This window comes from Cygnus olor, chromosome 5 (assembly GCF_009769625.2).
Source record: "Cygnus olor isolate bCygOlo1 chromosome 5, bCygOlo1.pri.v2, whole genome shotgun sequence".
Lineage (NCBI taxonomy): Eukaryota > Metazoa > Chordata > Aves > Anseriformes > Anatidae > Cygnus > Cygnus olor.
The window spans coordinates 34534023-34561938 of record NC_049173.1 but is presented as its reverse complement, the minus strand read 5'-3'; the positions used below and the strand labels follow the sequence as shown (position 1 = coordinate 34561938).

Below are 27916 nucleotides of genomic sequence, written 5' to 3'. Positions count from 1 at the left end.
TGCACAGAGAGGTCTCATAAATGCAGGGACAGAACGAATATGCTAGAATATGAAGAATAATTAACATTAATTTCAAGTGACACCCTTACAAATGTATTCTTTTTGAGATCATTGGCTTCAGCACTTTAATTTCGGTGCACAAAATTAAAACTTTTGAGAAAGTGGGTGAACTGTTAAAGTTTTGCCTTTACTATGGAAGCTCTTACAGTCTCAACAGCTGATTTACAAAGTTTCATGCACGATTTTTCACTGCAGTAACTGCTTGTCTGAATGAGACCTTCTTGCCTGAGAGTACCATAGAAGGTGAGATAGGAATGAAAAATTGTCTTTCAGATCTGTCTTTAAGCAAATACCCATCTTCTCCCTATAGGCAATAAAAAAACTACAACCATTTTGTCTGCACAATGATTTGTTTGGATATCTTTGGCCAAAAAAGCCCTTGACTCCTGCTCTTGGGCAGACAGATGGACCGTGCCTGATGCCAGCTGACTCTGCACAAGAGGCTGCAGTCTGACAGCCCTCCATGATGCAAAAGCTTTGTGGCCTCCTAAAGAAGGGATGGGGATGCTCACAAGAGTACCAAATATTTGTTCAGTGCCCAGAACTCTGAAGGGAAGATCCCTGTTGGGTCTTGATGACCCTCTGACCACAGCTGCCAAGGCTGTCCTGCACTGCCAGAGTTGGGGTGTCCGTGTGTCAGCTGCAGGCACTCACCTGCCAGCAGCGAGGAGGAGGAGGAACTGGGGAATTGCTCAAGTGGCTGGGGCGAGGCGGGCTCTGAGTCAGGCACCCACACACCTGTCTGTCTGCTCCAGGCAGCTTAAAGCGCGAGAAGCTGCCTCGTGGTCACTCCTCTGCACCCATCTGCTGCCGCATTTCGCACCTGGCTTGAACGCGGAGAAGACCACGATGGGGGTGTTTTACAGCACGAGCCAGGTAAGAAAAGGGAAGAGGAGGCTCTGGGATGAGCTGTGTAGGCAGCCTTGGCAGTAGCGGGGATCTTCTGTGGGAAGTGTTGTTGTTCCTGTGTCTTCAGCTCTGAGATGCCTTCTTCAGCACCAGAGCTGAGAGCAGTGGGTGACTTCTGCCTGGGTTTTGTGCCCAATTTGTGTTTTCCCTTGAGGAATGCAAAGGCTCTAATGCTGCTGTAATTTTACTATATTTTGTAAATCTCCAATTAAAAAAAAAAAAAAAGACATCTTTTTATATCTTGCTGTGGCCTTTCAATTCCCTCCAATGGGATTAGGCAAAACAACCCACCAAGGAAAACCAAAGAGGCATTACTAATGTCAATGAGTGCATAGGGAAAGACAGAAAGTTGATATTATGTAAGGAATGAAATATGAGCTCTCTTAGAAATTCTGGGAACTTGGGGGCATGAGGGAATGAATGGTAACACAGAAGGCTTTCATTGTTGTACAGCTATCTACATATTTGTTGCAGTGATATTCCCTGCTTTATGGGTAGTGTGCATGAGCTCTCTCTTACATATTTGTTACATTGCTACAGAGACTTTATTCTTTGTTCCTATTTTTGTTGTTTGGTGGTGGTTCAGAGCATTAAAAATGCAGTGTTTTCTCCTTTTATTCCTTTAAAAAAGAAGAAAACACAAACAATTATCTAGGGGGTAAACTACCTCACCTTCAGCCTCCATACTTTTGATTAAGTACAATGTTTGTCCACTCCTTGCTTTAGATGAGGGAGGATGACAAAATCAAACCAGTTCCCTGGCAGGTTTGTTAAATATCTTTGATAACCACCGATGTTTAGGTGGTTTCACAGGATTTCCAATGACACTTTTGTGTGACCTTTGCATAAGGAAAAATGGATAAACTGAATTATTCTGACATAAATAATTACAGAAAGTTGTTTTCACTGCCCCCTTTTGAGAAATTTGGGTTAGGTCCCTGGAAGATATTTTTTACTCTTCATTGTCTGAGAGCCAGTGCTGCCCTATGTCAAACATAACAATGGAGCTATATGACTATAAACCAGCTGACACACAGTGTCGTTACATCACGATATCATTACTAATTCCTGCCTTGCTAGATTGTCAACTATTTATTGTGAAATATAGTAGATATATATGACATCCTCTGAATTTGCACAGACCAAGATGTGTATCAGCTGTATTAATAACACAGCAAGGTTCACTATCACTTATTTTTCTGTGGTTGCATTTTAAGAGTCAGTCAGCCACCACAAGTTGAGGGTTTCCACAAGTTTCCTCAGAATGGAAAATGGAGCGCATTGGAGGTTTGGTCTGTGGCTGAGTGTGCATTTGAGGTCTTTGGCCACACCTGGCTGTAAATCTGGGAAGACAGAGAAGATGATGCACAAGGAAGAACCTCCGTCTGGAAACATTTTAGATAGTGTTCAATTAAATGTTTCAATACCAACCATCTATGACTATGCTTCTGTTCTTTCTCTCTGCATGCTAATCCCATGCTTTTTGTATGCTGTTCTACAGACAGAACCCTCTCCGTGCAACTTGCTCACTGTAAAAATCATACGGATGAAAAATGCCAGGAAAGCAGACTTGTGTGAGTATCTTTACTATACCCCTGGATTGTCCATGTGCTTATAAAACCACCTGGAAAATAACCAAGTGTTACAAACATCACAGAGTATTTATAAAAGGAGAGGGAAAGACAGAGAAGAGGTTTGACTATGGTATGGTGAAGGTGAAAAACTGTAGTTAGAGAATTTTATATATTCTTAGATCTTTGCCAGTGTAATGCTGAGGTCCAGCCACCAGCTGTAGTTCAGAAGATCTTTTTGCACAGAATGCAGATTCAAATGCAAAACAAAGAACAGTTATTTAGTCATAAGGAATGATGCAATGAGAAGTTTAGATGGTGGTCACTTCTATGATTCCTTCTTACAGTAATGTCCAATTTGTCCATAGCACAGATCATTTTATGTGAGCTTAGGAATGGATATTTGACATCTCTCGTAGATTCATTTTTCACAGAAAGACTAGTTAAATATTGGAACAGGCTGCTCAGGGAAGTGGTAGAGTCACCATCCCTGGAGGTATTTAAGAGAGATGTGGATTTGGTGCCTAGGGACATGGTTTAGTGGTGGACTTGGTGGTGTTAGGTGATCATTGGACTAGATTATTTTCTGTGTCTTTTCCAACCTAAATAATTCTATGATTCTATGACTGTCCCATTTGATTCAGCTATAGGAGATGTGTGTTTCAAAACTTAGTTGACTGCTTGCACTATTAGCCGTTTTTATTCTTAGTAATGTTTACAAAGTGCCTGGAAGTCAACAGGTATGTAGAACTTTATTAATGCTCCATAAATACCTGAACAGCAAAGCAGAAGAGAAAAAGGTGTGAGTGACATTCACCTCCAGTCTGAGGACATGGCTGATTGTCTTGTGTTTATTCATTTACACAGATAGGAAGGTCTCAATCCAGAATGTTTCTGTAGGAACCACACGAAGTTAAATTTGTTCAGTTAAAATGATGCAGTACAAGAGATTTGTTTGGGCCTTTCTATAGTGATTTGCCATGAGTTCTGCTATTGTTCCTCTAGAGCCCAAAGGTATATGAACAGAAATTTCTCACTCTCATTTTTATTGACAAGAATTAAGGTACTTTCTTTTTGCTGAATGTATGGGGAAGAAGAGTCTGTATGAATTATTTGTATTGTATAGAAAGGAGATCTGAAGTTCAATTAGAGGCTGGACAGAAATCTCTTGCTACAGCTAAAATCTACTTAAAGGTACTGAAGTGCACTCTGAGCTGAAAGAAGGAAGTGTTGAAAAATACTGTCCTTAAATATCTCCCCAGATATTCATGTTCTATTAAGCTCTCCACATGAGAATGAGCTTACCAAAATTCCTCTATGTCTTATTCTCATCTATATCAACGTATATTACTTTTGGCTTCAAGCTATTTTTGTTCTGAAGAGAGTTGCCTAGGTCTTGCTGCTTTCCTTCCCAATAGTAGAAATATTTAGGGCCTGGACCAGGTACTGAGATGCTTGATCATTTCTGCTTCCCAGACAAGAGGCATGTTCCCAGCCGGTACCGCTGCCTAAAGGAGTGGTTTGAAGGCAGTGGTGCATTCAGAGCATGGCCTGGGGTCTGGAGCTGCACAGGCTCCCCAGGCTAAGGCTGTTTTGCCTTACACTATGAAGCCTGTACTGGATGTTGCTTGCAAAAAAAAGAGCAACAAACATTTCATCACCAACATAGCCAAGCTATTATCTGTTTGAAACGGTCGTGTAAGTCAAACCATGGATGGCACAAACAAAACAAATATTGTACTTGTAAAGGTGAATTCTTTGTTTGTTGGGTACTTCCACTGGGTAAGGAAAGAAAATCCCTAAAAGAACTGTCCAAGATGTAGAAGAGAAATTAGGAATGATATTTTGATATAGAAGAAATACCTTCCCTGTGAAGCAGGGCAGCCAGTCTTTTGGTATCCAAACTGGCATACTAGGAGATTTGCAGGTAGGAAGCACAGCCTGTGAGCATGTCAGTTTGTGAGTCTGAATGGACTGAAGCCTCCATCCAGTGGAAGACAAAGAAACAGGAGTGATATGTCTGCTTTTTGGTTGCCTTGACTAGGATTTCTTGTTATCTCTCCTGGAGTTGAGGACTCAACTAGTAATGTCGCCTCCTTATATTCAGCTTTGTACCCAGGACTACAAACTTTGGAGAATTACAAACTTTGTAGCAGTCATGACACTGCCTTGCATACACTTAATTTCTGAATCTATTTTTGACTGACTGCTGTTTATTTCCAGTATCATTCATTCTTTGTCGAGTGTGAAATTTGTCAATAACATTTTTCTGGAAGATCTGCTTTTAAGGCTTTCAGCATATAGTTTGATATACGGACAGACTTGTTTAAGTCACATATTTCACTTAGGTGCCCTTGATTATATAAAATAAACATGATTCGAATTTTTAAATAAATTAATGTCTGGTTAAAGTTACTGGCAATGTAAAAGCTAGTGCAAATTTCATGTTGGTAACTATCTGACTTTCTCTGAGAAGAAGCAAACTAGGAGACTTAAAATGAAAAATGCACTACTCACAGAATTCAGCTTTTTTTGTGTGTGTAATGCTGTGGAATATTTTAAATTTTTTTTCTCAGTCATCTTTACAATTCCCTAAACATTAGCTTGGCACAGCCTTAGGGAACCCAGAAGCATGTGGGCATCCATCACCAGCTATGCTGACTTCTTTACAATACCGTTTTCCTAACACTGATTTTTTTTTATTATTTTTTTTTCATTCATCCTTTTCAAGCTCTTTTATATAATTTTCCTTTTCCTGGAAACCTTTCTGGATAGAACCAGGTGGAAAGTGTCACCTACTTCCAAGCCATCTTAAACATTTTCTGTGTTTTAAATCAGCTCTTTCTGCTTCTCTCCAGTTATGCCCATCCTTTTTTTTTTGGAAGTGAATCCCATTTCTTGCGCGATTTCTGTAGTCTTTGTATCACTGTGTTTAATACTCACCTAGTGCTTAGAATTCCTCCCAACCTGGTACCACATGTTAGTTTCATTGTTGTTCTATCTGCTTTATCTTCTAGATAATAAATGGAAATGGGAAAACCAATCCACCATAACAGTCTCAAAACTTCACTAATATCTACCACAAAACAGATATTACAACATCCTTAATGGAAGTTCAGTGCATAAGATAATATTTTGATCTAAGACTATTTGAATTGCTTCATTCTAATATTTAACCCTTAATTTATTTAATACATCCTTGTACTATTCCATCTTTTTCCCACTGATTCATCAATGTGTAAATTATATGTCAACACTAATTCCATTTGTGTATTGATGCATCAGTGACATCATTGATATCACCTGTGACTTTAGTGGCTTGTTTATGATCTCCACATTCCCCCTTCCCACTGAGCACACCCACATCCCCATCAGGCTCATTGGGGTTATTAGTATTCCTGGACCAGCTACGCTTGCCAGTTCCCAGATTTGGGTGTGGACCTCATTTGCATCCTGACTCCTTAATGGTGTGAGACTTGTATGTACACCAATCCAATCCACTCTTAAAAACAGTACTTTTTCTGTAAAGAATTTCAAATTTCATGCTCAGCCTTTTCCAGTCCTTGGGCAGCCATCATAGCTTGATAACAAACAGAAGAAAGTGTTTTTTTTCTTTTTTTTCTTTTTTTCTTTTTTTCCACAGCTGTTTCACCTAGGGAACTCCTCACAGCAGGAGACTATGTATGGCAAAAATTTGGGTGGGTTCAAGGCAGACTGGACAAACTCATAGAAGAAAAAAAGTGCAATGAAATTTGGCTTAGGAAGTCTCTGAATTTAAAACTGTGAGGGCTAAGAGTATTATGTGATGTTTGCCCTCTAATAAACTTACTCAGACACTCACGAAATATAGGTCATGGGCTCCTCTGACACTGATGTCTAACCCTAATAAGACCAAAGATCTTTCCTAAAAAAGGGCAAAAGGGCTGAAGAACAAGATTTCTGGAGAGAAAAAAAATAATTAAGTGGAATCAACAAATCAAACTAAAACAAAACAAAATGCCTCAGAGTATTAAGGTTTACAAAAAAAAAAAGTAAAAAAGTAAAACTGGATGGAAATGTTGAGATGAGCATTTTCAAGCCGTCATTTCCTGCTTCCTGAAAACATCTTAGAGCCCTCAGTGGACGCTGAGGGGCACTGGGCTAAATGGACTGGCATAGAGTTAAAAAATATTCTTCAGCATTTTTAAGTGCAATAATGATGTTTTCTGAAGTTCGGGGGGTGGGGAGAGGGCTTTTTTTTAGGCTTGATAATTTTGCAAGGTTCTATTTTGGATCTTTTTTTAAAGTAAGGCTTGATATTTTGGATATAATAATTTATAAAATTATGAAGTATAGTTTATATTTTATTTAAAAACATATTCAAAAAGATTTTATGGCATTGCAGTTGCAGTTCTGACATGTATGAAATCAATTCATGGAAAGATCCTTGAGATCCTGAAATGAAACGTAGCCAGTGAAATACATTATTGTTTAAGGAACTATAGTCTAATGTGATATTTATTAGAGGAACCCGCAGACTTCCTCCGGTGTTTGGTTCTTGCACTGTTGTTGATATAGTTTCATTGTTATTTATTACTTACTTCACCATGATATTTAAGCAGTTGCAATTATGTACCAACAGCCTATTGTTCTAGATGCTGCTTGAAATCTCATTATAAAATAAAAAGATGTGGACTGATAAAGCCCAACAAGGGCCAAGAAAACAGAAAAATTGTTGTTTGGCACAATCTCAGCAAAGGACAGCTTTATAGAGATGTAAATGAAAATGATAGTTTTATGGATACCCGTAGCGTGTGCCACCCTAAAAGAAAGGCAGGGTGGGAGAGTGTGTGAAAGCTTTTTATTGAAGTTTAGCTAGCAGGTGATGGAGATTAATGTTGAATGTTGCCAGGAGGCAGGAAGCGTTCTCCCGGGCCTGAATGAATACCGTAAGTCTGTTAAGGGCCTTGGAAATGAAGGTGTTTATTTCCACAAAAGTAACCCGTGTCTTAAAAAAATCCTAATTAATTAATTAATTAATGATCTAAAATATCTAAATTTTTACTCTAGTAGGTAGCAATGCCACTCTACCCATCCATAGCCAGGTCTCTCTTCTCCCCGGTGCTGGATGAAGAATAAAAATGCTTTCCTCAGCTGGTAGTGATAGTTTGTATTTCATGAGATGGATGGGTCCAAGTGAAGAACATCCATGATCACGGAGATGATCTGGATAAGCAGTTCATTGTTGAGACCACATTAAAAAAAAAAAAAAAGAGGGAAAAAAAATTAAAAATTTTGGTTAAAATTTTGGTTTAACCTTGTTTGAATTTGAGCTGTTTATGAGAGGAGTGAGACTTCAGTTTGAGCCAGAACAGCTGGTGCCCTGCTGTTGTCTAGGGGTACAGCATTGGTACTGGGGCCATCGTGTTGTTTAGCATTGGTCATGTCACTGTAATGCTTTCTAATGGTAAAGCACAATTAAAATCCAGTCCTGCTGCTATCCTGGAAGCTAATTAGAAACTTAGTGTAATAACTGCATGAAGAGACTGGGCTTTCATAAGCACCTGCTGCCACACCTGCTTTTGGCAGGATATTGCCCCATGGTGATACCACAGCTGCCATCTCACGCATGTTTTGACAGCTGCTCACATGTCATGGTCGAGGGGAGGGACACAGGTTGCTGCTGGGAAGTTCTGATGGGTACATCATGTGTGAGCATCATTGCTGCTGTTCATCTCCTGTAGTCTATTGGCTTTTAGGCTTACGTACCATAATGACAATTTGTTTGCACATGCCTGGTAATGGGAGCCTTGTATATATACACAAAGAGTCCCTTTATATAACGTGATGTGATGTTTTGCTGTGTGAATGATGGGCTTGGGCAGAGTGGAGTGCCAGTTCTCACACCAGTTCATACTTGCAGCCAATCAGGCAGAATAGCAGGGTCATTCACAAACTTCAGTGGGTCCTTCTGATCCTCCTCCTAGAGGGGACAAGATCCGACAGTAATGTGTGGATCTCAATCTGGAGTTACCAAGCATCAAAAAAATGTTTTCATACAGCCTTTTCCTCTATAGACATGGAAGTTTGGAAGCTATTAGGACTGTTAGAAACTTGGATGATCTCTATGTATTTTGATATTCTTATAATTTATGTATTTTTGCATATTCCACAACTACCTTCATCAGTCAAAGTTACTCAAAGATGACAAGTCTCATAGGGGATCAATTTTTAAAAAAAAGTTGGCTTTGTTAATTCTTCAGTTACACATAGAGTGCACTAAGGGGCCAAGTCATTTACTCTGTGTTTCCCAAAAGTCAGACCTACTGATGAAACTAAGTGGGACAAGGCTAAGTGTAGTCATATGAAGGTGTGTTTGCTATGCAATGGCAGGAATGCTCAAGTAGGTGGCATTAAAAATCGAGGAAATGCAATGCTGATGATGGGATTTGCATTTATGGGCAATATTCCATCATGTTATCTTTGGTACTTATATAAGTTTTGCTCCTAACAAAAAAATGTGTTCTGTATGGTGGTCATCCTGGACTCTGGAGTGTGAATCCAAAGGATTGCTCATCTCATGATTCACATTTGCATTTTATTGCTTAATGACTATGACAAAAAGCATTCACAGGCAAATTATTCCGACTTCAGAATGAAAGTGCTCATTGATGATCTAAGCACTGCAGACAGCTGCGGAACACTGTTTCATTCTGAAGCCTTGGTCCTAAATATTCCTCACTTATGAAGGAGCTCATGTGGAAAGCCAAACTTCACAGCTAGCCTCTTCATCAGGGAAAGGAAAATGAAAACCCTAAAGTTTGCGCCAGTTAGCAACTAGGCACATTCAAATTCACAGGTGAACTTTATGACTTGAACACACCCTTAATTGAAACAACAAAGCAAAAGCAATGCCATCTTGTGCAAAGCAGCAACGTCATCTCAGTATGTGCTGGGAAGCACAGACAAGCTTCTTCATCTGTACATCATATTGCAAATGTCATTATTACTCTGAGGCACAAAGGTGGAGGTGAAAATAGTGAGATTAAGAAATATTTTAATAGAGCTTTGCTGGCTAAAACTCTCCTTCAGGACAGCTGCTTCTCAAAACAAATGCTACACCTTCAAACTGTTCAATATTTCCAATTCCTTTCTTCCATGTGCTCATTTTAATCCACTTAGCAAAGGATTAAATGCAGTTTATTTCCTCTGCAGGAATATATACATCTTTTCTTGAGAAGCTCTGTTGTTGAACTCTCACAGTGTGTGCGTTCCCTCTAATCTTCCAAAGGGATGAAGGCAGCCAGAGATAAGGTGCCTCAGCAGAGACCTGTCCTCTGACAGCAATGGTCCTTCACAAGAGCCTTCAGTGCAAATAGCTTCCACTGCCAATGTGTTGGCAGCCAGACATGCTAATGGAAAGAAAGGATGCTCTGAAAAGTAGACAGGACAGAACTTACAGCCAGAGCTACCCCAGAAACATTAAGGCATGTTCCGTTATTTTCACTGTTATTTTTCCCACAACGAAAAGAGGTAGCTCTCAAGAAGAGAAAACTGCTAGGATTTCACAAAGAGTGGAGTCAGCTTGGCCATACAGCACTGACTTGATGGCACCTTATCTAGAATTCCAGCTCACATTCTGCATATTGTCCTGTGTACAGAGCTTAAAAATTCATACAGTGCCACAGCTTACAGGGTACCAAATGTGGCCCACTGGTCCATTGCTTTCACGCTTCCCTTCTCTTCTGCAGTAACCCAGTCTGACTGCTACGTGAGCCTGAGCCTGCCAACAGCCTCGGTGCAGCATTTCCGCACCAAAACGATTCCAAACACCAAGAACCCAACGTGGAACGAGACCTTCCACTTCACGATTCAGAGCCAGGTTAAGGTAGGAACCGCAGCTATCCCCAACAGTAGGCATTTGCCTTCTATCCACCTCCTGATGATCAGGCTGAAGGCCCAGATGCCCTCTTCCTTGCCTAAAAGTCATTTTTCTTACCAGACATGAAATGGTACCATAGCTTCCAACACTGTGGGTCTTCCTGAGTTTCTTTATGAAGTATTCACTCTGTCTAACTGCAGTTATTTAGCTTTTGACATGTGCATAAGACTGTGTATTACTGCATAGTCAATGGAGCCTGTGGAGAACAACTATAAAACTTCTATTTCATTGTTTCCTTTGCATTCCTTCTTGAACTTCTTACCCAAATTCCTCCAGCTGAACTGAAGTAACTGTAGCGTCTTATATTTTTTAAATCTCATACAATCTATTTTTTCTGTTCCCAGAACATACTGGAGCTGAAAGTTTGTGATGAGGACAACATGACACAAGATGACCATCTCCTCACTGTTTTCTTTGACGTCTCCAAAATCCAGCTCGGAGAAAACATTCAACTAAGTTTCCAGCTGAATCCACAGGTAGGAATAAAATTCGAAGACAAAGCTAAGGGGACATGGTCAGGTGAGAATGTGGTTTTCTCAGCTTTCATCTCACCTGCCCAGTATAGAGGCCTTTCCTACTGTCTATTTAGTCATCTGAACATGCCCGTCTGTTTCAGGGGTTGGTGCCCAGTTTTGCCTCAGAAATTACAGTAAATTTTGGGTGCTGCTTTTACAGATAGAGTTGGCCAACATTATCAGGCTTGTTTGGTTGCTCTACTTGATGTCAAAATGTTGAGAGTTTTAGGCTTTCCTTTGCAGTTGGAGCTCATGGTTTTGAGCTGTGGCTCATGTCCGACTGATATAAAAAATAGCGATCTTGACTTCATAACCAAAGTTCATTCTCCAGAACACTCTGGGCTTTGCATGCCCAACTGTGCTGCCATGTTAATGTGCCACCAGGCCCATTCGCTCAGGTTGTGGGTGAGGCTTGGGAGAGGGGCAGGGTGATTTGGATGCACCAGAGAAATTCAGTCTTGCTGTTGCTGAGAATTAGTGGGGAGCACTGAGAGCTTGTGAGTGTGAAAGGGGAATTGCAGGTGGCCTAGAACTTCAACTAGAAGCCTGCTGATATAATGGCTATGACATCAGAAGTATACGATATGAAGTATAACAGATAAAACACAAAGAAAATGAAATCTGTGGTGTGTGCAGTAACTAAAGGTGGACACTGGCTTGGAGCCAGTTCCCTGAGGAGCACAGATTCCTGTAGGGTATTTTTCAGCACAGAGGAATCCACATGCAGTGACATAATTCATTTTCTTTCCCAGGGAAAAGAGGAGCTGGAGGTTGAATTCACAATGGAGAGCAGGTGAGTCAATCAACAGAAATGCAAGCAAACAAATGTTTCTGATATACAAAACATCTGTTTATGCTTGCAGCCCCTCCTAACACTGTCATAGTCTGAATAAACTAGAGGGAATTTTGGGTGTTTAGGAAATGCTTGTGTACGGCATTTAGCAGAGAAGGGGTGAATCCATACCAGGCACCCAGACACACTGAAGAGCTAGCACAGGCACTGACATGGGCATGGAGATGTCTCCTGGTTGCTACTGCTTGCCAGGCTGCAGGAGGCATTCTTTGCAGGAGGATGTTTTAAGTTTTACACCTTCCTGGGATGTCTGCCCCGGATGTTTGCTTTGTCATAAGAATGTGGGAAAAATACTTGGAATTTGAGTTGTGGGAATAGATTTACAAATATATTTTTACTGTGTTTCTATGCTGACTGTACAGTTAATGGAGAGAATGGGAAAGAAAATCAGTCCTAGTGCTGCTGTTGCAAGTTGGATGAATTCACCAGCTTTTCAGTACTGATCACCCAGGCTTGAACCTGAGCAATATAGGGCAATAGTCTAATTCTGCCATTCCTACACTTTTGTGTCAGAAAATGATCCTGTCTGATGCAGCAAGGAGCTCCTCCGTTCAGCAGCTCTCCATAAATAGAGTACCCAGGCTTAATGTTCAGCCTCAGAGAGGCAAATTGGACTGAGTGTCCAGCTAGAATTTCATATGCTGTTTTACTCATGTTCCCTGTCCAAAGACAGGCTTCTAAAGATAATGAAAGAAAAAAGAACTGGGAGAGTGCTAGCTGTGAACTGATTGTTTTCTATTTTGTCTTTTAGTCCGGATCCTCCTGAAAACATTATTACTAATGGCGTCTTAGTGGTAATTTTTATTTCCTAACCCTTTCCCTGCTGTATGGCCATGCTTATTGCAGAACCAGGATTAAAGGTGCTGGGCAGTTGCTCCATAGAGTGGCATGGAGGCATTGGACATGGGGTAGGCAAATGCTGGTGCCAGCAATTTGCACTGGTGACTCAGGCTGGGAGAGGCTGGAGCTGCCTCCAGTGCTCGCCTCTGCCCAAACTGAGCAGGGCTGGGGTGGATGATCATCCCCCCCTGCATGGGGACAACCAAGCTGAGCATCCTCCTTGGGGTGCCCACCCTGCACCCTTTCCCCTGGGCCCTTTTTCCTGATGCCAAATGCCACTTCCCTTGACCTGGTGGGGGGTGACAGCCTGGCACCAGCCTGGGCATGTGCATAGGGGTTTGGCTGAGGCCAAGCTTGACCAGCAGCAAATGCCTTTTCTCTTTCTCTGGTTGTTTCTTCCAGTCCCGTGAAGTTTCCTGTCTGGATGTGCAGGTGAATGGCGGCAAGATGAGGAAGGATAGCACAGGTGAGCCTTTGCTGACTTACGGAGCAAATCTGTAGGCTGCTTTATAGCAAAAGTGCTCAGCATTTTACTCTTGAACACCTTGGTTTAAAATGGTTGAAGATGCAAAGCAAAATCTCAGCAATGTCAGTGGCCTCTGGAGGGGGCTGTAATTGGTCAAAACCGCAGAGATAATTGCAGAGTGCAGCCTGATGAGCTTGTTGTCTGGTTTCCCTGCAAAAGACTTTCCCCCATAATAATATCTTGTCAGATGCTTATAACTTTCCAAATCATTTGTGCAGGGCATTGAATTTTTCCGAGTCCTCAACTGGAGCAAAATCCTTGTTTTTGGATTCAAAGAAAAAGAAAATAGGCAGGATGAGGACTGAGCCTCTCTTTCTCAATTTCACTTTTAAAAATTTCTTTAGGTGTAAAAATATAAAACGTGCCACTAGGTGAAACATGAGACACACACAATATATTAGCAAAAGTACCTGTTGCACATTTTAAAGAGGTACATCAGTACCGTGTTAAGCCTATGCTTGTGGACCTGTGTATTTCCTAAGCAATTTTTAAAACATTGTGCTCTGGCATCTCCTGATGGCTCCAACCTCACACGCTATGGTGCAAACCAAAAAGGGATACTTTCACACTGCAAACCACATTTTTTAGAAGGACTTAAATTTGAAACACCTTTTTATCCCCCAACATAAATTACTTGCAATCTGTGGTGAACAACCATGAATCCTGCTGAATTCGGTGAGGACTGGTGGAGTTCAGATCCCCACAAGATGGAATTTTCTTATAGCTAAGAAGTGTGGGCAGACACACAGTGTTTTTGAGTATTATTAGCTTTAAGATAGCAAGGCCTGTTCGTGAGGATGTGACAATGTTTTTTCTGTCATCCCTTCAGAGAGGAAATTTGCACTAACAGTGGATGGCTCATACGAAGGGACCCAGACCCACACGCTGAGCTCCTGCCTGTGCCCGACTGCACCGGCCAGGTTCCACTACATCAAATACAACCAGTCAGCGCTGGCCGTGGCGCTGCCGCGGCGGAGGCGGCTCAGCAGGGTACGTGGTCGCCCCTAACGGGCAGATGGCTCTTTGCTGTGTGCTTCTTTGGTGATCTCTGAGGTCTGTGTATGCAGGGAATTGGTAAGTGAACACACATATGTGAGGCTGGGGAGATTGCTTTTTACTTCTTTTTCTCTTTTTGTGTAACTCTCCTCATTATGTTTTTATGGTTTTTGTTTGTTTGTTTTGTTGTTTGTTTTTTTTTTTCCAGTCTATATCAAGCCAAAATGAAAGGGATATGAATGAGTCTGTGACTGTAGCTCTGAACTTGCTTCCTATACAAGAGAAAATAACAGTAACACAGGTGAGAAGTGAGTTCTTAATAAAACTCCATCCCAATACGTACTCATTTTGCTGGGTGATATGGGTTTTATACTCCAGTGACTTGGATCCAGTCAGGCACAACACATGCTGTAGCTGTAAACTGTGAATAACTGTCAGTGACAGTATAGCTATGCAATATTTTTTATTATTATGATTATTTTGGCTTTTGTGCTGCATGTGGTTCCAGGCATGCTGTTCAACCCTGTCCTGAGTTGAAACTAATTTCCTAAGGGCATATCTAATATGTTTATCAACACTGTATGTGAGCTAACAGTATATGTGACATTTAATACTGATAATTTGCAAAGGGGAAGTCTGAAGCAGAAGGTAAAACAGAGAACATCCACATGCCTGTGGTTCAGGTGCTCAGCTTTTAATGAGCTTCCTAGAAAACAAAGGGCAAACTAAGTGTTCATTTGTGGAAAACTGAGGGGCTATGTTTCAATCCAGCTCAGATTGCACTGGGGCCTGTTATATACCTCATAACCCAGACCATTTCTTGGCCACATACAGCAGCAAAAAGAGTAAAACTCAGCCTGTTGATGGTGTGGTGGAGGAATACACAGGATTAATGACCTGAGCATGCTTACATTATTTCATTTGCTATTTTCAGGACAAGACGATCGACTTGTATGTAAAGGCAAATGAATGGTAAGTGAGTCTCCAGCAATGCCTTATACTGTAACTGGGAGACATTTGCAAGTACACAAAGCTCATTTGAAATCAGCAGGGGGCCATGCATACTCGGACCTTGGTAAGCAGAGGTGTGTTCCACTTCTGGTCTCAGGCTTTTGATTGCCAGGTTCTCCTTATTCAGTGATGGATAACTAAATCATGGGTCCCTTTTCCTCCAAGTTTCCGAGCTGGTAGTGCACTTAAGCAAGTAGGTCTCAGTTTGTGTGCACTATTATGCCCACAGATGGAGAGAGTAGTTCTGCACAGAAATCATATTTCTGTATAATACCAACAAAATAAAGACAAGGCGTGGTAGCTGTTTCCCTAGTTAACCGTGGTGGCTGTTGACAGCAGTTATCTAGTTACAGGCACATATGGTAGGCACTGCTGAAACGTGAAAAATCAATTATATGAGCAAACAAAACCAGAAACGTGTTGTAGGTACCTCATTCCAATACCAGAGCAGTATGTCATGTTCTGCCCTGCATTCCCATTTGTATTCTTGGTAGCAGCTACAGCAATTAGCAGAGGCCTGTCTGTGGTGTTGCTCTTTCTCATTTATTACATTATGCTGTCCATGAACCGGTTTGTAAACACACACACAAGCACAACTGGAGTTGACCACAGCAAGTAATAATAAATAATGTTGGTGCCCTGGTCTCAGGACCCAGGGTCTGTGTTTCAGGCCAAGAAACCTAGATGCTCGCCTGGGGTTTGACCTGTGCACGGATGAACAGAATTTCCTGCAAAACCGCAGGAGGGTGGTTGCTGCTGCACTGAAGGATGTTCTTCATCTGGAGGAAGACCTGCAAGACCACGAGGTAGCTGGGAAACGCACTGCTGTGGGATTTTTCGCTCTTCTTTCCTTCGGGCCTGGAGATGGCAACAGGAGTGTTATCTCCCCTCTGTCCAGATGAAGCATAAGGACCTATGTCAGCAGCTCCTTCTCCTGGGCCCTGTTTGCATCCAGGGTGATCTGAGCTGGATTGCTCAGCAATCTGGATGAGCAAATTCTCTATTTCCATTTGGCTTTCAAGTGATCATTTAAAGGAACTTCAAACCATGATTCTGATCCATCTTTCTTAAAAATCCTTTGTGAAGTGCACAGATCTTTTAATATATTCCACAGGGATGGCCAGAAACTCACATTGCTTATAGCTTATAGACCAATATTACTTTATCTCTAATCCATGTGTTTTATTTTACTAGCATCTGGATATTGCATTTTCATGTCTGCCTTCTTTTGATGTGAATGTCCCTTGATGTCACTTTTCCACCCGTGCTTCCTGCCCTTTTCTTTGTGTTGAACAGGTGCCAATAGTGGCTGTGACAACGGCAGGGTGTGGGATAAGAGCACTCACTGCCATGTATGGCAGCATTTTGGGTCTTCAAAAGTTGCGTGTTCTGGATTGCATTTCATACATCAGTGGCTCATCTGGCACAACATGGTGAGGAATCATTTTGATACTATTGTTGGGATATTATGTGAAGCAAATCTCATGCTTTGTCTAGGTTTTTAGATCTCAGCAAGGGTAAAAGGGGTCATGAGTTACTGCTTCCATATTACGCCTATGAATGCCAGGGCATTCATAATAGGCCTTGAAAGGCCTGAAAGGCCTGTTATGCGCCACATTTTTCACAGAATCATCATAGAATCACAGCATATCCCAAGTTAGAAGGGACCCACACGGATCATCGAGTCCAACTACTGGCTCCACACAGAACCACCCCAAAATGAGACCATGTGTCTGAGGGTGTTGTACAAACGCTTCTTGAACTCCAGCAGGCTCAGTGCTGTGACTACTGCCTTGGGGAGCCTCTGCCAGTATCCAACCACCCTCTTGGTGAAGAACATTTTCCTAACACCAAGCCTGACCCTCCTCTGTCCCAGCTCCTTGCCATTCCCTCAGGTCCAGTTGCTGTCCCCAAAAAGCAGAGATCAGCGCCTGCCTCTCCACTCCCCCTCAGTGATATTTGGTGTCTTTGGAGTAATTTATCCCTAATTGAAACATGAGACTTTACTGGTAGTGCAAAAATCCTTAGTCCAATGCAAAATGATCCTCTATGCTTAATTACTGTTGGACAGAAACAACATAGACAGCTGGTGCAGCTGCTTGTGTTGGCTTCCAGATCAAGAGGTTATGATTTATTGCCTTTAGATTTGCATTTTTGTTCAAAGTAAGTTCGAAGTAGGTGAGTGACCTATAGCTAAAACAATAAGAGGTGCCCAAAGCTCTGCAAAGTATATCCTCTCAATTTTAAAACCATCATCTTCATTTCTTTCCCCTCCCCATCATGTTTTCTGCCTACAGGACCATGACCAAACTGTATGAAGATGCAGATTGGTCACGTAAGGATCTCGGAGAAGTAATTATTGAAGCTCGGAAGCAAGCAACCAAGTGCAAGATGGGTGCTTTTTGCTTGAGAAGTCTGAGGAATTATTACAGAGAGCTGAGCCAAAGGACCCAAGCAGGACATAAGACATCTTTTATTGATCTGTGGGGGCTCATGATTGAATCCATGTTAAATGATGGGGTAATGTCTATTCACCTTTCTTCTCATAAAGTTGGTGACATGATCCTTATGATTATTACAAGAAAATAAAATCCTAGGAAGAAGTGCCTGGCTAATAACACTATACTTGGTAGGCAGGCAGAGCATCTATTTACATTAATAACTTGGAGATGCAGTGTATGTCTACAGTGAAGCCTAAAGTGTGACTAAATGTAACAGAAATGCTTAGACTAGCTCTAAAGTAACTGGCATACTAGTTAACATTTGTAGCTGTCCAAGATTTTTTCAAGATTCTTAGGTGTTTTTTATAGCCCTATGTTTAATGTCTCTGCTGCTGCAGTGTTTGCAGTGTTTACACAAGTCATACATTGAATGTACTGCAGATGTACCCCCCTATGTATTTCCTGAATTAGTGCTATGAAAGAGTATTGATCCAGAGCTCCTGAGAGATCTTTGCTGAGGAACTGTCATTTTGCAGTGCCTTTCAGCTGCTTTTGATTTGGTCTCGCAGGACCGCTCCTTCCTAATTCTGTTGTAATGACAAAAGCAAAAGTTTCCATGTAAACTTGCAGTCTGATGTTAACTGGAGAAAAAGCTATTTTATTTTAAAACCCCATAAAGAATGGTTTATATTTTGTTCAAGTGAAACAGGAAAAAAAAAAGTACTGCCACTTCATATCAGATTTCACAGCGTATTTCTGGCCTCAGTGCTTTCTAGCAAAATGTGTTAATATTTCATTTGGCTTAAGTACACTCAAAATATCAATTTCATGTAAAACATAAGCCGTTAGTATTGGACAGCTCAGGGATTTTTCCTCTAGGGATATTAAACTTCAGTATGAGTTTCAAGAAAATTCGTGATTAGAACCATCATTAACATGCTGCCTTGAAGAACTCATGTTAAATAGATAAAGTATATGATAATAGCAGAATTAGCCAGATCTGCCATGTTTGTTTGTTTTTTTCACTTACATTTGACAATATAAAGCTAGGAGAGCATGTGAAGTACTTCATTACTGATGTCATATACTGAATATAGAACATGTCTCTTTCTCTTAGTGAGAGTTATTCCTGCTCCCATGACTTTCTTGTCCTCTGTTTATTGGGCATATGGAAGTAAACCTAGGAGGAAATTCGGATAAATGATATCCCATATTCACTGATGTCTTTATGGAACTGATTATCAGCAAATTTTTTTTTTCTTTTTAATCCAGAAATGCTACCACAGACTTTCTGATCAACGTCGGGCAGTGAATCAGGGTCAGAACCCACTGCCCATCTACCTTGCCCTCAATGTCAAGGACAAAGTTGCTACCAAAGATTTTAGAGGTAATGTTTCAATTCTGGGAAAAGAGCTATGTTTTAACATAGGTATAGATCCTGTAAACAATGACAGATCATTTCGAATTCTTGCTCCAAGCCAGAAGTCCTCTTGAGAGATGTAAACAATAGCTGGGAAGCCATAGGATCGACAGCAACAGTTTAATATTTTGTAAAATCCCGTCACATTAAGTGTGCATATTTAGACGTTAACTTCAGATTGCTAACATGACATAGATCCATGACACTACCTCAGAAACTTTGAATTCTTAAAGAAAGTGACTTACAGAAGCTCTAAGTTCACTTAATGTATATTTTTCATGGTTGGCTAAAGGTAATAAATGCAATAGAAACCAGACTGAATTCTAGTCCACCCTCCATGAGAAAGCTTCCTGCTTGCTAGATGAAAAGAAGCTTAAATTTTCCCTTAGCCCTCACTTTATTCTTTCAAAACCTTGTGGAAAGTGCAATAGTGGGTTCAATTGCCTACTAGACCTGAGAGGCATCAGTCAGCAGGGTTTGCCTTGGGCATGAGCTAAACCAGCCCACCTCCAAGAGCTGACACTTGAAAGGTTCACTCAGTGTCTTTCGACGTTGCCATTTTTAGCAGCATTTTGTCCCCTTGGTTGCTGGAGCTAACATTATTGGCATGTGTGTTGGCAGAGTGGGTGGAGTTCACGCCGTACGAGGTGGGCTTCCTGAAGTATGGTGCCTTCATTCGTGCAGAGGATTTTGGTAGCGAGTTCTTCATGGGTCGCCTGATGAAGAAGCTCCCTGAGTCCCGGATCTGCTTCATGCAAGGTGACTCACCAGCCTGGGGGATTGACAAGAATTTAATACGAACACTAATGATTCTTGAAACTAATCCATAGCAAACCGTTGTTCTGCATGTGGTAGCAGAGGTACTGGGTCATGTCAGAAGTGGTTCAGTATCTCAGTCAGTTACATTCAGCATGTCTCCTGAAACTCACTCATCTGCCCAGCTAGCTTTGTCATTGGGACTATGAAAATGAAACTTAAAAAAAAAGTTATGTACCTTTGCAAGTGTGTTTGAAACATCACCATTGACCTTAAAGTGCAAAACCTTTTAAAAGTCGAAAGTCTACAAAACTTTGCGGAAGCTGAGGGAAATAATAAGAAATAAATAGGACATGAGGAAGGAGAATCAGTGAAGGAGCTGGTTGAAAATATTTCACTATAGAAAGAAAAAGGAAATGAAAATAAGAAAATAACAATGCAATATTTGTCAAAACTTATGTTGTTCTAGGTAAAACAAGGTGGGAGGAAAAGAACTTTAAAATTTCTTGTGAAATGAGTTTGCATTCTGAGTCAAGTCTGTCAGTCTATCACTGAAATAGATGTCTAGGCTTATGTAAAAGTTGCAAAGAAATGAATAAAACAAGAAGTTAGAAAAGTGCCGTGAAAGGAGCAGAAGGCAGTGTTTTTTGTTGTTTGTTTGTTTTAATCAATTCCTTGTGTTTACCTCACTACTACTCATTATCCATCTCTGACTTCCTAGGAATGTGGAGTAGTATCTTCTCCAAAAATCTCTTGGATGCCTGGCATGCAGCTGACAATTCAGAGGACTTCTGGCACAGATGGACCCAAGACAAAGTGACTGAAATAGGTAAATCTCCAGTGCCTTTTGACTTATGGCCTCCCTCCTCCAGGTCCCTGTGATATGGGACGAAATAACATACCTCTGATACAGTAACTGCACTCACATTTCCCATGTTTTGCGTTCTTCTGTCAGCCTGGTGCTCTCAGTCTTGGGTTAGGGAAAGTACTGGGAAAATTAAGTGCTTTGATATTACCGAATAGCTAGTGCTTTGCTCAATCTGAGACTGGCATTAGTGAGATTTGTATTAGAAGGTAAGGCACTATCAGACAGACCTTGATGGAAAGAAGATAGGGATGGCTATATAACATGATCCCCAAAGTGCTGAGTTAAAATACTTTTGGGAAGAATTGCTTTGATCAAAGCCTCATGGCATCTCTATTTGTTGAGCAGCTTGAGAGTTTTTTTTTTTTTCTCCAGTTTCTGTTTCCCCTGGATTGTGTATCCCTCCCTCAAAATCTGACTGAACTGCAAGATTTAGCAGAGGTCCGAGGAAATCAGTGGAGTAGAGCTCTATTATGCCAGCTGAGAAGGACAGCTCTAGACTGAAACACCATTCCTTGAAAATACCCATGAGCAACTTCATTGTTAAAATTCAAGTGAAATCAGTGGTTTCATGTTGAATGGACTCATGTGGCATTTCTGTGGGCTATGTTTATTTTGGGAAAAAACAAAACAAAACAACTATATTTGGGTTTATATAAATAATTTACAAGTTTGAGTTGAATTCAAATGTGCAAACCAAACTGAACAAACTGTTTTAATTCAAAACATTTAATTTAAAAATTTTCAAGTTTTCTTTTCAAAATAAGCCTAGAATTTCAAATTTAGCCCAATCTAAAACCAGTAACCTCTTCAAATGTATAAATGAAATGATTTTACTTTTTGTTTGCTTGGAAAACTGATTTGTTTTAATATCTACCAAAATCCTCTTGTTTTATGAAAAAAATGCTACTTCAATCAAATATGACCAATCACGGTTTAGAAAAGTGAGTTTATATTTTATCAAACGTTTGTCTGGAACTCACTGCAGACCATAAGGCAAAATAACTCTCTACAACTTCCTTGTGAGTTGAAGTGGAGAGGAAGGTGCCAGTCTTTTCTCCCTGGTAACTGATGTCAGGATACATGGGAATGGGATGAGCTGCACTAGGGGACGTTCAGACTAGATATAAGGAAAAAATTATTTACTGTGAGGGTGGTCAAACACTGGAACAGGATTCCTAGAGAGATGGTTGATGTCCTGTGCCTGTCAGTGTTCAAGGGGAATTTGGACAATGACCTCAATAATATGTTCTAACTTTTGGTTAGCCCTGAAGAGGTCAGACTTGATGATCTTTGAAGGTCTCTTCCTACTGAACTATTCTGTTCTATTAATTCACTGCTAAAATGGAAATGTTTAAATTAATGGCGTAACACATTCAGCACTGAATTCTTTAACTCCACTTCAGATGTAATGTTCATGTGCTGTATGGTTAAACACACACAAATACTATGGGCTTGAAGAGTGACTGGATACGTAGTTGTAAAGACACCTGTGTCAAATTCTCTATCCTAGTTGCATATAGGAGGAAAAATATATTCCTGTGCATTCAGAAGAGCATCCAGAAATGATCTATAGAGGCAATAATTTTCATATTCCATGAAGCTGAGCTGCTGTGAGTCCATTGTCAGCAGAGAAATGAACTAATCCGGCATGTTATCATTTGATTCTTACAAGTTGCAAATGTTGTGGCAGTACCGTTCAGATTAATTCTCACTTTTTATTTCAAATGTATATGTAGCCCTGGATCAAAAAACTTGTACTGCTTTTTGCTGATGTTCAGCAACTTTCAGGTCCAGCCTTTAAAAATGTGACCACAAAGAGCTCTAAATGTATTGTTACTACTGTTGGGGAAGTCATTGATCCTTTCTCTTCTTTGCATCCGGTTCACATCTTAATTGTGACTATAATTTGTGTGTCATTTATGCCATGTGTCTCTAGAGGAACAACCAGACTTGCCTGAGAAGCCCTATGAGATGGCTACCTGCATGTTCACTCCTACCAGTGGCCTCTCCACAACTCTCCGGGATATCCTCACGGACCGCCCTGCTGTCTCCAAGTACCACAACTTCCTGAGGGGCTTCCAGATGCACAACGAGTACATCCAGCACGAGCAGTTTGCAAAATGGAAAGGTGTAGACAGCACTTCTGCTCATGTGCCATAGTGGTCATCTGAGCGGGCACAGGGGTTGGAATTCAGTGTGGGATGTTTGTACATCCTGCAGAAAACAGAATGGATTTTGTGGTCAATTGTTATCCTTTGCTGAAAGAAAAGAGAGGGAAAATGAAGTAACTCCTTATATCCCTCACTTCCAATAACATGACTGTTCAGTTTTGGGGTGATTTGGTACTGACAGTCCTTCCTGAGATGAAAATCATTGGGGTGGGACTTCGCATATGGAAAACCTGCCATGGGTTTGGTGAAGTTTATGGGCTTGGAAAGACTGACAAAATGTGAGTGGAGAGGCTGAAGGAAGCTTTGCATGGCATCCAAAAGCAAAGGGAAATTCCTGCATGGGAGGAAAGTTCACTTTTCTTTTGTTTTCTAACTTGACAGGTGTCTTTCTGCTGTTTGTAAATAACTCCAAATCTGTCACTCTTTAGACACCTCGCTAGACACCTCTCCTAATGACCTGAGAGGCAACTCAGAGCACCTGGAGCTGGTGGATGCAGCTTTCTTCTTTGAAACCAGCTGTCCACCCCTTATGAGACCAGAGAGGAAAGTAGATGTCATCATACACTTAAATTACACGGGTGGATCGCAGACCTTGGTGAGAAGTCTCAAAAATGACTTTGTTTAATAATGGCTTTTCCTTTGCTTTCTTCAGCTTTCAGATAGGTGTCTGTAGAATGTTATTAGTAGAACCTAGTAAAATTGTGTTTCCAAACCTTAGAAGAAGAACGGAAATTCCCAGAGGGAAGAACAAATCCATTTTTTTCCTCGAATCACTTTTGAAAGAACAGTAAATGGAATACTCAGAGATCTCTACTTCACCAATAAAGTGCAGAGTGGCACAATGAAATTATTATGGTTGAGCTGCAACGTCCATTACAATTTAATGTAAGATTTTATAGCACAAATATAGCTGGAAAAGATTTTTCTGTGATTCATATGTATAATTTATTCTGCATTTTCCTTAAATGTATAAATTTTTATTTCTCTTTTAATTTTTTTTAAATGTGATTTTCAGCTGTCCAAGAACAACTTAGAGAGTCAAGAATTTCTTCTTCTTTTTTTTTTTTTAATGAATGCATTTTTTCTCCTAATGCAGTGAGCTTGAAGTAAAACATCAAGTGCATTTACTATGTTTGAAGAAATCTGATTTTTAAAATGGTTATATAGATTTCAGAAGTGGTATTTACCACTTAAGAAGACAAATTTAGACTTCCAAATGAATACTTGTAATTGTAAACCTGCTCCTGAAAGGCACCATAGAAAATGTGAAGTTCACTGGTTAAGATTTTGTCATTATTTTACAAGTGGATGATACTCTCATGCTGCTCTTACACTGTGATGCCACATGAAAATTTTTTGTCTCTGTACCATAGCAGAAAAAAACCACATGTAGTAACTCATACTGCATTTCCTTCTGGTAGTCGGAACTCTTCTGAAAATAATTAATTCACATAAAAAAGGTGGTGCTTCAGTGTTTTGTCACATAATTTAACAAAGTTTGGTCATCACAAATGAGCTTTGTGATAAATTCTTTTAGTGTTATATTTTGAAGTCTAATACTCTTAAAACATGTTAGCTTGAAATTTCATATTATTTCTAAAATTCAAAGTTTAAAATGGGGAAGTTGGTCTCAAAACCCTGCTAAAATCTATTGAAGTCAGTTCACAAATTATAACTGCTATATAAACAGGTAACTTGACAGTAAATCCTTACTGTCTTGGACTGAAAATTTAGTTTTGTTTAGATGCAAATTTTTCTTAGTTCTCCTTTAATTAATGATGCTCTGTAACAATCTTTCAAATTACCTGTTCTGTTCCTAAATCATATTTCCATTTTAAAGATGTGCCTTGGTACTGATCTAAAATCTTCTTTAGCAACTTAATATCAAGTGTTTTCCTGCACATTTATTTTCAAAAAGCTCCTTAGGCAACAGAAGAACTAGGGACTGCAGGTGCTCACATTATCTCTAACCTTCCAGTGCTATCAGGCTATTTTGTACAGCTTAACATGAAGCAGCAGCCTGATCTTGTGTATCTTTTCCATTTCTTACACTGCTGCTGTTGGGCACTGACCAGCCTCTAGAGCAGGCTTGCAGTTACTTCTCGGAGCAGGGAATTCCATTTCCCAACATTGGGCTGAAGGATGATGAGAAGAACCTGAAGGAGTGTTACATGTTTGATGGTGCAGACACTCCGGGAGCTCCTCTCCTGCTTTATTTTCCACTAGTGAATGACACCTTCCAAAGATACGTAGCACCTGGTAAGTTAGCACTACCCAGCTGTTTTATTGACCCAATTAACTTCTTCACTCCATGAGAGTTTCTTCTTTAACCCAATACAAAAATCCTTTGCTTGCTTGCTTGTTCCTACTAGTGAATACATTGCAAAAGGGGATGACACAAATTATTTGCAAAATCAGTGAAATCTTGGGCATAATTTTAGTTTGAATCTTGGTGCAGTTCAGTGAAAGAAGAAATGTGTTTCTCAAGTAGAGGAATGGGATCTAATTTCACCTTGTGATGTCTAAAATTTTACTTTAGGGTGTAGAACAAAGCCTAGTTTTCAGATATGTATTTTTATGACATTCAGATCTAGGGAGAATTAGCTTTAAAGTATACACCTGTGGAGGGCCACTGTGCTTTCTTTTTACACTGTTTAACACGTCGATTGTATATTCTGGGAAATCAAAGCAATAGTATGTAAACTAAGACTTGATAAATGCAGTTACAGTGTTCTTTTGGACCACTGTTTGAGACATTGCCTTTGTTTTTATTATGATTTCCAAGGCTACTAACATTCTGCCTCCTCCTGCCCTGTACATCTCCTTATTCCTTTTACCATTAGCATGTATTCTTCTGAAGAACCCTAATGGTATGACTTGATGACCTGTGAACTCTCTCAAAAAATGTCATGCCATGAGTTGGCCAGTAGACGGTGCTGATTGCAATGGAATGGTTAGTAATGTGTTTTTTTTTTTTTTTGTTTGTTTTTTTCTCTTTTTCGTAAAGGGTTTTGTTTAGAAGTACATTTTTCAGAGATCAGAGCGCTGCACTTGTCTTCATAGCAACCACATATGTGATCTCTCTAAATTATTCTTGACATAGTCTTCTATCAGAGGACTATAATTCCCTGGGACTATACAAACACCTTCCTCTTTTCCCCTGACAGGCATGGCTCGTAGTGCTGTGGAAATGGAACAGGGCAAGATTGACCTCTCCAGTTTCTGCTCTCCGTACTCAACGAGAGAGGTCTCGCTGAAAGCAGAAGATTTCAACAAACTTCAGAGGCTGACTAATTACAACATAATGAACAATGAGAACATGATTCTTCAGGCCTTGCGCATGGCTGTGGCACGGAAGAAACAAGCTCTGAGCCAGCCAGTATCACAGGCACAGGCATCTGGTTGAACAGTATTTTCCTCTCTTACTAAATATTTATCATGACAGCACAGAATTATATATCAAATGCAGTAGCTACTTCACTCTTCTTGGCGGGCGCCATCTCTTTCTAAGTAGCCTTCTCAAAAAAGAAAATTTGAAGTACTGACTTCAGAGCCACATGGTTTGGTTTACTGATATAGTTGCTTTTTTTTGGTCAGGAGTTTTGATATCAGACAGGCTGGTCTGTTGTTAACACCATCTCATTGTGATGCACAGAATGCAAATTCAGCTGTGTGTGATAGGGGAATAGTTTTAACTTTCTCTCTGCAGTATCTTAATGGTTTGGTTGTTAGTATTTTTTCATCTGCAAAATATTCTGGCATTTCATTGTGACTATTGGTAACAAATCTATGAAGCCCTCTTCAGACACAGAAGGTGGTGATTTTAACATATAAAAATATTTTATTTGGTTTTAATAACTTGAATTAAATGGTGTTCTACCTCATAAAAAATTTGTTGCCCTGTTATTTTTTTGTTATGAATTGTCATGAAATATCACATGAAGGATACTTAAATTTTCAGACTTGTGATGGGTGATAAATATATATAGATGGTGACTTTTAGGTCTTCAGTGTCTCTTCTTAACAATTAAATCAAACTTATGAGTTTGTTTTGAAGGGCTACTGCCATTTTCTCCGACAATCAACTGTGTTCTGTCTCGGGTCACATGCGTATACTGCAGTTACCTCCCTGAAAAGCGATTTTGCTTCAGCATCATCTGGAACTTGTTCAATGTAGTGAGCTGAAATATTACCAAAACAAGTAGCATGTGAGGGGGATTGCAAGGTGTATGATAATTGCATCCACACAGTCACACTATTGAAATGGAATAAGATAACAATATTCTGTTCACTGCATCACAGTTGTTAAACAGCCATAAAATGTAAAATACATCTGCAAGTACAAATTAAGATACAATTGTCACCGAGTAACCTAGTTATTTGACAAGTGTATTGAAGTACAGTGGCTGAGGGGGAAAAGCTGATTTAAGCACACACAAAAATGTAACAGCTCTCAAACAACCAGCGTGATTACCAAAGAACAGATGAAGAGGTGTCCAAAGCATTTCCTGGGAAGGCACTAAATGATGTGCGTACACACATGATGAAGGCAACCTGATGAGCAATCCATAAACAAAAAGCAGCACTCCTCTTCAAGCTGTCCAGGAGACCAGTTTGTAACAGGAACAGGAAATGGTTGTGTGTCATTCCAAAGAAGTGAGAGCTTGTCTGCCAAAGCATGGATGTTGATCAACCATCACTGCACATGCGTGTTTACATATAACAGAATAAATATCTTATATTTCTTCCACTTCAGCTAACGAGAAATTTCATAAGTAAATCCTCTCCCCCTTTGGGCAGTTGTTTAGATATTATGAAAAAAAATATTAACTGTTTTGCTTAAAAAAAAAAAAAGCTCAGCTGCTCAGAGAAGGGAACCTACTGAAACACACAACAGTCAAGAAAAGACCACTATAGAGGGAAGTGTAGTTTGTTTTTGATATGAATTTTTCCTCAGAGGCAAATTACTGGGGTAAGATAATTGGTCTTTAGTCTTTTCTAGAATTGGAGCTGGTTATTTTGGTCCTAGACCCACAAAAGGGTTGCGAAACATAGACA

General features: G+C 40.2%; 1 protein-coding gene across 1 annotated transcript; it reads left to right on the top strand.

Moving 5' to 3' along the window:
- The first annotated feature begins 786 nt into the window (after positions 1-786).
- On the top strand, positions 787-27051 carry LOC121071431 (cytosolic phospholipase A2 epsilon-like). Its single transcript, XM_040559685.1, has 20 exons — positions 787-936; positions 2471-2543; positions 10271-10407; positions 10806-10937; positions 11729-11769; positions 12581-12623; positions 13072-13135; positions 14025-14185; positions 14400-14492; positions 15126-15163; positions 15852-16008; positions 16499-16635; positions 17500-17722; positions 18916-19030; positions 19685-19822; positions 20541-20648; positions 22624-22815; positions 23287-23453; positions 24934-25117; positions 26026-27051. Exons 1-20 carry the CDS (start codon positions 910-912, stop codon positions 26262-26264), a joined length of 2469 nt encoding a protein of 822 aa, XP_040415619.1. The 5' UTR covers positions 787-909; the 3' UTR covers positions 26265-27051.
- The last annotated feature ends 865 nt before the right edge of the window (positions 27052-27916 follow it).

Bases quoted from the DNA above. Each gene is read 5' to 3' on its own strand.
- LOC121071431 (XM_040559685.1), top strand. From the start codon at position 910: ATGGGGGTGTTTTACAGCACGAGCCAG. The intron at 15,164-15,851 runs GTAAGTGAGTCT...CCCTGGTCTCAG, and splicing joins TATGTAAAGGCAAATGAATG to GACCCAGGGTCTGTGTTTCA. The intron at 16,636-17,499 runs GTGAGGAATCAT...TTCTGCCTACAG, and splicing joins GGCTCATCTGGCACAACATG to GACCATGACCAAACTGTATG.